Source organism: Temnothorax longispinosus, chromosome 11 (assembly GCF_030848805.1).
Source record: "Temnothorax longispinosus isolate EJ_2023e chromosome 11, Tlon_JGU_v1, whole genome shotgun sequence".
Lineage (NCBI taxonomy): Eukaryota > Metazoa > Arthropoda > Insecta > Hymenoptera > Formicidae > Temnothorax > Temnothorax longispinosus.
This window is the reverse complement of record NC_092368.1, coordinates 18,972,262-18,984,093: the sequence shown is the minus strand read 5'-3', so window position 1 is coordinate 18,984,093 and position 11,832 is coordinate 18,972,262. Positions and strand designations below refer to the sequence as shown.

General features: G+C 30.0%; 2 protein-coding genes across 4 annotated transcripts; both read right to left on the bottom strand.

The window, feature by feature from the left end:
• Window positions 1-2: 2 nt before the first annotated feature.
• Window positions 3-1,958, bottom strand: LOC139821291 (uncharacterized). The gene has a single exon (XM_071792232.1). The coding sequence runs from the start codon at window positions 1,178-1,180 to the stop codon at window positions 380-382; it is 801 nt and encodes a 266-aa protein (XP_071648333.1). The 5' UTR covers window positions 1,181-1,958; the 3' UTR covers window positions 3-379.
• A 4,314-nt stretch (window positions 1,959-6,272) lies between these two features.
• Window positions 6,273-11,832, bottom strand: LOC139821290 (alpha-tocopherol transfer protein-like). Of its 3 annotated transcripts, none has more exons than XM_071792230.1 (4): window positions 11,449-11,832; window positions 10,839-11,145; window positions 10,175-10,538; window positions 6,273-9,283 (listed from the first exon to the last, which is right to left on the bottom strand). In XM_071792230.1, exons 2-4 carry the CDS (start codon window positions 11,120-11,122, stop codon window positions 9,023-9,025), a joined length of 909 nt encoding a protein of 302 aa, XP_071648331.1. In that variant the 5' UTR covers window positions 11,123-11,145; window positions 11,449-11,832; the 3' UTR covers window positions 6,273-9,022. The 3 variants fall into 3 exon arrangements, with proteins under 3 accessions (XP_071648331.1, XP_071648332.1, XP_071648330.1); XM_071792231.1 differs by having other exon boundaries at window positions 10,839-11,158; window positions 11,532-11,831; XM_071792229.1 differs by having other exon boundaries at window positions 10,839-11,158; window positions 11,449-11,830.

Genomic DNA, 11,832 nt, shown 5'->3' with positions numbered 1-11,832 from the left:
TAGTTAAATTAAGTTTTTAATAAGTTCTGAAATAAATTTTTTTCTTTTTTTGTAACTTAATTTTTTCGCCTTTTTTTAAACTTTTGTTTCTTACCACTACTTAACCCTAGGTATACACACCTATTTACACGTATTTTTCGCATACGTAGATACACTGGAAAGGACCTCGCTACTTTTTTCCATTATATATAACTCTCGAGAAAATTACCATATTTTTACTTTCTTTTTTTATTTCAATCGTAAATAAACTGAAAAATATGTACATTTATTCAGAATTAAAAATCATAATCAGTATAACTAATAAACACGACGTGTTGAAAACTTGTATCATTCACCAATGGTAAAGTTTCCTACTTTACCTAAAGTCTCGGAAATACTCCTAGTATCGATATCTAGCGTTAACAACAGGATAAAAAGTAATAACGAAGACATCCTCATCAGTCATATCTGACATGTTATGTTGATGAGTTATTACTAATTTCACCGTTTCTAAATCTTGTAAACTGCGCGGATATTCATTTCCGTTTTTATCCCACACTTTTATTTGGGGCAAGGGCCTCTCACTGCATATATTCCTTAAAGCGTTAGCCGATATACGTATTTCTTCTATAGGAGTTGGATTTATTCTATCATTGAGCCTGCGCATAGCTAATTGAGCTTCTTCTGTTCGCAATGCTAAATCAGCGACAAAGTCTTGATCAGCTCGTGATAGGAAACCAGCTTTGTCTTTAGAATACTGTCTAGCATATTGCTCGACTGTTTGATAAGGATCATCCTCTGAACAGATCTTCATGGAGTGTCCTCTAGCATGACCTTTAACCGGATAACCTTTTTTGTAGTAATTACTTTCTCTGTTTTCTGATCTGTCCAGGATCGCTTTAGCATGGGCAGGCTCTGTACCTCTGTATCGAGCCCCGCCAATCATCAAGATCATCTTGTCGTTTCTCTCCAACTTGACCTTGTTTATCCATTTGGCCAAATTCTGAAAGTTGTTTTTCAGTTGTAGCACCGTCCATTTACGAAGTTTTAATGGATCCTGCCCAATTTGAAAGCCGATCACCGAAAAGAGACAGCTGTTTAAATCAATGATAACATTGTCGGGATCTTTGCGACCTCTTAAGGTCCAATGGCCTAGAGAAGGATTAGAAAAGTTTGGGCAGAAAATAGGATAAATGTACATGAATTTTTTGTATGTATAAAAATGTTGGTTTTAAAAAATTTTAATTATGTGCGTATATTGTGTAAGAAAAAAAAATGGAGTGGCTGGTTTCATAAGGAAAACTATCCCTGCACAAAACGTCTTATTCAAAAATATTGTTTCGTATTCACGAGATTTTGTCATGAATTCTGCTTTGCCACAATTTCGGATTGGATCACGGGTCAATACTTTTCAGTGCGATACTGGGGAATAGAACGTGAAAATCTTGTATGCCTCTGAATCCAAAAACAATTAGCAGAAGAAGTGAATCTTTTTTAATGCAAGAATTCGCATTTGTTTGAAGGTTATCGATTGCGATTGAATGCGAGGAATATTTTAAGCTAAGAGAATTCTTTTTAATGCGTAAGCTCGTACTTATTTGTTAAAATTTTACGTTTCAACACCGCAGTCAGGCGCGTGGTGGGGATAGCGCATACAAGGAAAGAGCCGTGCACACTGCAATGTACATGCGCACACGTACACGGCTTTTTCCTTGTGTGCGCTATCCCCATCGCATGCCTAGCAGCAGTAGCAGCAGTGCTGAAACGCAAGATCGGCTGGATCGGCATGCTTCGTGCTCGTGCTATGTATTCATTATCTCGTCCAATCCCGGATAAGATCCCGACCATTATTTATTAGGGATGCCATAAGAAAGGTTTTCTTATTTTTGTCTAAATGAGGCCCTTGTAAGGATTTGATAAGAATGTTTTAACTTTATAAATATACTTTTTTCGTAAATATATTTACGAACATAAAATTTCATAATGAGCCGGCACTGGTTTCTGACATTCACCCGACATTAAGAAATATTATATCATATATCCAATTCAAAATTTTATTACTTTTTTTAAACTAAAGTTTCTTAAGATAATTTTTGAAAAATTATATATTTGCGCTGGTTATGACATATGTAAACTATATATAACATTTACATCAAATTTAGAAGTAGCCCCAGTAAAACAGGAACGTGGAATCCACGTTTCTTTCATGTGGACCAGCGACGTAGAATTCTCACGTAGACAATCGAGTGGATCATCCGCTTAAAAACGGTAGTCAGATCCACGTGGATGAGATCATCGATTCGACGTGGAATTTACGTGAAAGTTTTACGTCTTAATATTTTGGCGAGTACTGGGCAGTACTGGATTACTGGTAGTAATTTATTACACAGAGAACTACTGGTGCATATAGTATTGAATTATACTCACCCAAAAAAAACCTCTTAATACTAGAGGACACTGATTTCCGATATTCACCCGGCATAAAAAAATTATTTTTATCGAAATTTTATTACTATTTTTTAACTAAATTTGTTTTTTAAGATGCAGTCTATGATTATAAATATTTTCTTGAATTTAAAAACACATATAAAAACACACTTACCTTGGTGGGATTCGAACTCGGGACCTCTGGATCGTGAGCCAACTGCCTTACGTGGTAGACTACTTCTTAATTTGATGTAAGTGTTATATATAGTCTACATATGTCATAACCAGCGCAAATATATAATTTTTTAAAAATCATCTTAAAAAACAAATTCAGTTTAAAAACTGATTATTATTATAACACATAACTTTTGTATTTTTACGACATAATAAAATTCTTCAATTTTAAAATGTCTCACTATCATTTTCATTAATTATTCATTAAAACGTTCCATTTAGCTATATTAATTGCGATTGACAACATCAATGTCTCCTGAGATTGATAAATTATCTGTCAGAGAACAGTGAAAATATCTACGCAAAATTTACATTGATACTACGCGGATGAGATACTTTGATTTTATCGATGGAAAAGAAACGTTTAATCCACGCGGATAAGGTACTTCGATTTTGGCGATGGAAAAGAAACGTTGAATCCACGCGGATAAGGTACTTCGATTTTGGCGATGGAAAAGAAACGTTGAATCCACGCGGATAAGGTACTTCGATTTTGGCGATGGATAAGAAACGTTGAATCTACGTGAATAAGGTACATCGATTTTAGCGATAGAAAAGAAACGTTGAATCCACGCGAATAAGGTTCTTCGATTTTCACGATGAAAAAGAAACGTTGAATCTACGTGGATAACTCGTGGATGAATCTCCATCCACGTATTGCGTAGATTCGACGCAGATGCGACGTACCTGTTTTACTGGGGAGTCTACCACGTAAGGCAGTTGGCTAACGATCCAGAGGTCATCCCGAGTTCGAATCCCACCAAGGTAAGTGTTTTTTTCAAATACGAGAAAATATTTATAATCATAGACTTTATCTTAAGAAACAAATTTAGTTATAAAATAGTAATAAAGTTTCGAAAAAAATATTTTTTTATGCCGGGTGAATATAAATGACGGAATATTTTTTTTTGAGTAAATTTAATGCGATCCAATACTTTTCAATGCGAAGCATCAACCACTGCTGTCTCACATTCAGCGCGGTAAAGTTTTATGCGAACCAATACTTTTCAATCCCTTTCTTCGCATCAGAAAGCAGAATTTAAATTAATTCTTTTCAATCCGACATTTTATGCAATATGTTCTGCTAATTGCTCATTACATATCATATTAAACTGCGTATGATAAAACTATAGAAAAGGGGATTCAATTTGCTTCAAACTCCAATATCTTTAACATAGATTGTTAAAATCATGAATAATCTTCAAAAAGATTTTATTTACCTCTCATTGCTTATTAAAAAGTTATGAACAAAATGGAGCATGCAAAACATTTGCGTAAAATTGCAGCAGATTGATGATACCGATCACGTCCGTATTAAGTTTTGGTAGAGCTTGCAAATATAATACGAATGGCATTTTAGCGATAAAAAATTGGATAATCGTCATTAATCTATATGAATCTGCGTTGCAGATTTCCCTGATCTTTACTACTAATTTATCGCTACATTTTATTGATAAATTTTGCTATATTTCCGCCAATATAAAATCGACAACAATATACGTACGCGATAAATCCTATTTCAAATATTTAGCTTCTTTGTTGACAAATTTTCTAGCAGGTACTTTACAAAATCTGTTCACCACATACTTGGTCACCCGAGATAGAAAGTGATGTGTAAACATGGTCTTAACCCTCAATTAGCACACATGTGCTAATTTGCACCACTTTTTTTTCGTTCAGTACTTTATATATTTCAATTTTTTATATAAAAATTATTTTTTTTTCGTAAAATAAAATGCACTACTCGATTGCCAGGGAAATTTTACATAAATTTTTATTAAAAATGACTGAAATACGACAGTTAAAAGTTGTCAAAATCTCAAATCGCACTAGTGTGCCATTTGAGATGGCCCAACCGAGGTATGCTAATTGAGGGTTAATATATTTAAAAAACTATGCATATATTTAATTTTTCTTTTTCTACGAGTAGCGACGGATATGTGAACAATAAGATATAGTTAATAGTTTATATATTTTACCGTGAAGCATGTTAAGTTATTTAATTATCTACGCGTCCACAATGTGTTAAAATCGGGCATGATGTTACAGATCCCATGATGCAAATTTCATATTTAGACCGAGTTGTTAAGTAAGAAGAATGAGGTATTAAGGTACAAAGTTTAACGTAAGTTATACCGGGACATGAAGGTATATTTTTCTCTCTATCGCTTTCCAGTTTTATTCTAAACTAGACTAAAAAGGTGAAACCGTTTTGAAATACAACATAAAAACCTTAGAAATCATAAACTTGGTTCACTTCTTTTGGAAACTATTTAATTAAGAGCTTACCTACTCCTTCGGTCGCATGATATTCTATGTCTACATGATGTCCCGTTTTTCTTCTGCCGATTATTTTATTTAAACTGCCATTAACATTCCATATTTTGATGGGTCTTTCGATTATGCTACTCAGAACGGCGACATGTATCAAACCAGCTGGCCCATAGCGTTCCAAATCTTGTATAATGTCATTTATGTAATTAATTTTCTGTATTCTGTCTTTGTTTTTACGATCAGAATAGCATTGAATAAAATTGGTCGACCGAATTCCGCGCATCTCCCTATCGCGGATTTTTTGAGCTTCAGCCATTTGTGATTGTTCGATAGTAGAATTAAAAGGACGCTGTGTCATTGTTGAAATAGTTTTTTGGAGCTGCAATTTTTATTTTATTTTCCTTAAGTTTGAACGTCTATCTAAGATGGAATAATATAAAATTTATTTTATTCCGCTTATTTCACGTGAAACGTATGTTTTCTCTTTATCAACATAAAAAAATACAGAAATATAGCTGGAACAAATATAAAAAATAGAGAAAAATGATAATAAAAAAAATTAAAGATTACATACATATATTATATTGATAAAAAGGAAATAGATTTTAGAAGGAAACTAGCAGAATAAAAGGAAGTTGCTTTATCGGGAAGAAAGTCAATCATTTCTAAGCGAACCCTTAATCTTAAAAATTAGATTGCGCGATTAGAAAAATGTATTTTTGCAATCTTGTCTTACAAGTTTATATCACTGATTTTATTGCAAGGGACTCATTCATCTTCCACGGTGTTATAACATTGTTTGTTGTGTTCCAAAGTAATTCGGCCTCAAATTAGTAATAGCTGGGAGAAGTAAGCTTATGATTTGTAAAATTTCCATAATAAAGCAACTAATTGTCTTCCATTTTAACTGCAATTTATTCCTTGTTTGTGTCTTCTGTCGCCTAAAAATGTAGATACGCACGCATCACGCACGTGCGCGTGCGCACACACACACACACACACATATAATTAATATAATTTAAATAATTAACCTAATAAAGTAAAACTTCATCAATTTGATGAAATTTTAATGATCTTTTTATAACTAAAATTTTATATTAATTTGTTAATATATGTATTTTTTTTATATGTCTATTATTTACTATAAATATCACATATAAATATAATAATATACACACATATATACAATCATATTTATGATATTTACAGTGTGAATTACATTAATAAATTGTTTAGTAATATAAAGAAGAGGAAGAAGGAAGATGAAGGAAGGAAGAAGCGAGAAAGCGCGAGAATGAGGATTAAAGTCACACAAATTATTAAAATTCAAGGAGATCTAAATTAACATACTCATCTGCTGTTTTGTAAAGAATCCATTTTATGTTATCTCGTAACATTGATAAAGATTTGTATTAAAAATAATGTACGACATTTTTCTTCTTAATTACAAAAACTGATTTTCACTTAAAATTTTCTTCATTTAGACGACATAACGAGATATCTAAAATAACTTTTATTGCTTCGTAATTGTTTTTTTGATATTTGCTGCATTTCACGGCTAATTCATGATGGAAGCTTCCACCATAGGCTAATTATTACTTCTTCGAAATCGATCTCGATATATTTTCATTTGATATCAAATTTTTCCAAGTTGAATATTCAGTTTATTAGTGAAAGAATTATATTAAATATATCAAAGAATTAATCAAGTAATTAAACGTTACTTTGTCAGATTAAAAGATTAAAAGTGATTTTTTAAATATAAACTCACATAAATATGGCATTATCAGTTTTGTTACTTATACTTATATACCTACATTTTAATAAAAGAAATTTATTGTTAAAAACGTTATTATATATAATAATAAATATTCTTTATACTAAAAACATGCAATATATGATTACTGATGTTGATTGGAACATCATAGACTTTGATAACTCTAAATGACAATTTTGAACAAGCAGAACTGACAATGAGTCTACATGTTTAGACAATTTATTCTTCAAAAAAATCTATGTGTAAGCCTTACAGTTTTAACAATTCACCTTATGTATTGAAGTTATTTTATTATATTAAGTTATATTATTTTTTGAAGCATAATTAATATTATTTTACCACTTACCGCGAAACGAAATAATGTCGAGATAATATTTTACTGAAAATATACCTTTGACGATTACGATCTCACTCTTTTGCGAGGTCACCGCAAACTAACAATGATAATAACAGATCTCGTTATAAATACAAAATGTCACATTTAACAAACAACTTTTCATCCTGTATATTCTGTAATAGATATAAACCTAATTGGTTTGCGCGGTTCCGCCGTGCGTCTCTTAAATTCTTGTCAAATAACATCAATAGATTCCTTCGTTAGAATATTTACTGCAAATACATTTGTTGTTAATTATTTAAATATTTGAATTCAGCTATCAAACTGCCAGCGTGTTACTATCTCGTTATATACTAGAAAGGTTTTACGTATGTTCTTAAATTTTTAGATTAAATTGTATTAAATTTATTTAATTTTAAAACGTAGTACCTTTTTAAATATTACATTATTTGTGATATATATAGTATATGATGTATACATGTATATTATATACATATATATACTTGTTTATATTCTAACGATATCATTTGCGTATTTGTTTTCCGCGCGAGCTAAACAAAAAGTTTTCAAGAAGTGACTCAAATAAATAATTTTTATTCTATCATCAGAGATCTCAGAGATATCTCAGAAGATGAAGTAAATAAAGGTATCAAATTAGACTATAACATAAAGAAATGACAGCAAAAAATAAGTTCGAAGCACATAAAAAAATTAGCATTATTAATTAGGGGCATAATTATATATAAAGAACGCACTATAATTGATTGTATGCTTGTAGATCTCATTTGTATTGCGTTACATAAATCTTATTGTTTTTAACACGTTCCATGTCGCGCCGTTTTTACGCGACTGTCCATTCAGACCGCGTGTACTACAACGATGGTACATTATATGATAACTATGTTACATTTCAAAATGTTAGAGACGGCTTAAATGGAGAACACAACATCAGTAGACGTGGCACGAAACGTATTAATTGAGAATTAATACTTTACATTATATTGTATGTTAACTCCTTTTATTCTTTGTTAACGTAACAGGTTGAAATAAATTGTAAGAAAATTGCATCTAGTGATTCTAAGAACTAACGCGACTGAATAAATCTATTATGCATGCTACGTACAAAAGTGCGTTACGTATATCTATAATAATTGCGTATTATATTAATTGAGATTCATAATTATGAGATACACAATTAAAATAAACCCACTTCTCGATTTTTCAAATAATATCGCACTTTACAGATTGCGTTGTAAGATTTTAGTGCCGTGATTAAAATGTCAAAGTTCAAGACTTTGAGTAAAAAATTTTGCTTATATGTATATTAGATTAAATTTATGAACATAATAGCAGAATGACATTACAATTTTACAGAATTACATCTCTGCCGGTTGTTGGTGTTAAAGCTATTTAATATTCCATTACAATACTTAGATCATACTTGGAATTACGATGTATTATTAACGTTTTAAATATTAGTTAATATGGACTATCACTTTTTTTCTAGAGAGCTTTTAACTTATATATTAAATCATGATTATCATAGATTGCATATTACGTTTTTTGGAACAATTTCTGTAATCTTCGAGACATATAAACCGCGTAAATCGTTTTTGCAAAATCAATTAATTAATTGCCAATGACTAAACTATAATAAAATTTTGGATAATCGTTATATTTGTATTATTGTTAATTCTGTTATAAACATCAAATATTTACTTATTTTGTGCAATTCTCACACGTGAATATAAAAAATTGTATATTTATGAATCGATATAAATCGATATAAATATATTTTAGGCAATTTTATGTAGTTATAAAATATATTTATATCGATTTATATCGATTCATAAATATACAATTCTTTACATTCACGTGTGAGAATCGCACGAAATAAAAGTAAATATTTGATGCTTATAACAATAGAATTAACAATAATACAAATATAACGATTATCCAAAATTTCATTATAGTTTTGACATAAATCAAACGAGTCAATCTATATCTAGTTTTTTAAAGCTCCCCTCGACCCCGAACGAATCCATCGTTTTGCTTTTGCTTACTCTTAATGCTTCGTTGACACGACCCGTGATTTCATCTTGTAAAAACCATTCACGATGGTCCTCTATCTTTTTTAATATCTCCTCCTTTTGTTCTTTCCACGGTTTAGCTTTTCCATCTAAACCTACATCGCAAGGGAATGCTTCCAGTGGCACAAACGTTGCCAGCGTGTCCTTCGTGGAGTGAATATGTAACTGAAAATATATCGAAAATGTATTATTATACGTATGTATGTATATAAGACGTATTCGTTATTCATTACTATATTTAAAAAATGTAGGAATAAAATAACAATTATAATAATAATAATAATAATAATAATAATAATAATAATAATAATAATAATAAAATAATATAATAATAATAATAATAAGATAATAAATAATAATAATAATAATAATAATAATAATGAAATAATAATAATGATAATAATGATAATAATGATAATAATGGAATTGATAATAATGATAATAATGATAATAATGATAATAATGATAATAATGATAATAATGAAATAATGATAATAATGATAATAATGATAATAATGATAATAATATGATAATAATGATAATAATGATAATAATGATAATAATGATAATAATGATAATAATGATAATAATGATAATAATGATAATAATGATAATAATGATAATAATGATAATAATGATAATAATGATAATAATGATAATAATGATAATAATGATAATAATGATAATAATGATATAATGGATAATAATGATAATAATGATAATAATGATAATAATGATAATAATGATAATAATGATAATAATAATGATAATAATAATAATAATAATAATAATAATAATAGTAATAATAATAATAATAATAATAATAATAATAATAATAATAATAATAATGTATGTTAAATCTATATCTTTTTAGAGAAAACATTATCACTATACTCACCGCGTACTGATCTTTTAACTCTTAATATAAATTATTTTTGGTAAACAAGTTTCAAATAAAAATTGTTTCGGAATTAAGTAAAAAACAAAATCTTTTTTATTTATTTACATGCGTGGAACTTTTTTATATTTAATGTAAAATATTTTTATTGTTCTTACCAGCTCCATTAACTCTTTTTTCATAAACGGCTTCATCATCGACAAAATGATATCCATGACTGCGTTGGTGTTAACAAAGTGCAGACCTTTAAGTCTGATTGGTATAGCTTCTTGTAAATAATAAAAATATTTCTTAAATCCCATAGGACTAAGACGGCCAGCATGAGCGAAGGTAACACCTGCCATATCCATAATAATTATATGACCCTCGGCGGTCCCTTCGGTGTACAACCACAAGTCAACCACCATAGAAAAGTACTTCATGATGTCGTTATAAACAAAACGTGACGGTTCATAATCCACTAATTTCGAATAAACAACTTTGTATCCTTCCTTTGTTGTCATTGGCAGTGTCATACACGCCCTTTTGAATAAATTTAATTATTTTACGCACAATTGGATTGAATTTTATTTTTATATCTAGATATCTTATGGATATTTAAGCTTGACAGCTCCTTTTTATTTTTTTACCTTTATATTACTTATTATTTATTATAATTTGAATTTTTACTTCAGAAATTTACGAATAAAAATGAAGATATATTCAAACATATGAAACCTTATAACATGAAATATCTCAAAGTCTAGTAACTGTCAGCATGCACTTGGATATATTGTTAAAATATTTATTACTTGAATACGTAAACAAAATTTCAATACTCACCCAACTTGGAATATCTCTCGCAATTGCTTTGTTCCAAGTGGATCCCTGTCGGAGAAAAATTCTGGCATGTGAGTCCTGGAAGTGTAATATTCTTCGATGGTGTTCTTAGCAGCTTCGATATGATAGTAATTACTGTGCAAGAACAATACGTATTCAACGTCTAAAATGTTCGGAAGATGCGGTTGTTTCATGGCCCAGTCCTTTAAAATTTGTATATCGGAATCTTTCAACTCGGGATTTTTCTTCTTTTCTTCCTCGTAGGAAATCCTCTTGACCAGCGACATAGTTACCAGTTGACTTCTATTCACTTGTATAATTTTCTATTAATATAAGAAATATTTTTAACGTTTATTAGAATTAAGCAGTAATTATCCAGATTAATTGAAATGTTATCACTTTTACATAAAGATGTAATTTATGTCCTAAACAAGTAATGAAAAAATTGAAATTATTAATATCACGTATATATCCCGTAATTTAATATAAAAAAGATAAATGTCTTTAATTTTAAATTATTTAACCCACGATATATAGAAATTAGATTGGAGAATATTATAATATAAATAGATATTTTATAATAATTATGTTAAAATAAGATAGAAAAAGTTACCTTTCACTCAGGCGTATAACTCTCATGCGAGAATGACTTGCTTGATTAACACTCGACTGGAATATGACGCGATTATTACTCACCGACTTTTCAAGGTAGCACTATGCACTATGCGTGACCATACGAAGATTTGCGTTTTATGCCACAAAGCTAATATACGTGATACAGACAACAACTTAAGGACTTATAGGTCGTACAGTCCTTGCTAAAAGTTAAACTTTCAATAAAAGAAGACTGTTATGTATCGGCGTAAGTAGCGCGCGTTCACTCCGAATAGCGCGCGTCTTCTAAGAGATTCACGTCCGCGAGATTAGCAACACAGATCCGCGTATCACCGGTAGGGGAACCGAATGTGTGCGGATCGCACACGGGGATCGGCGTCTT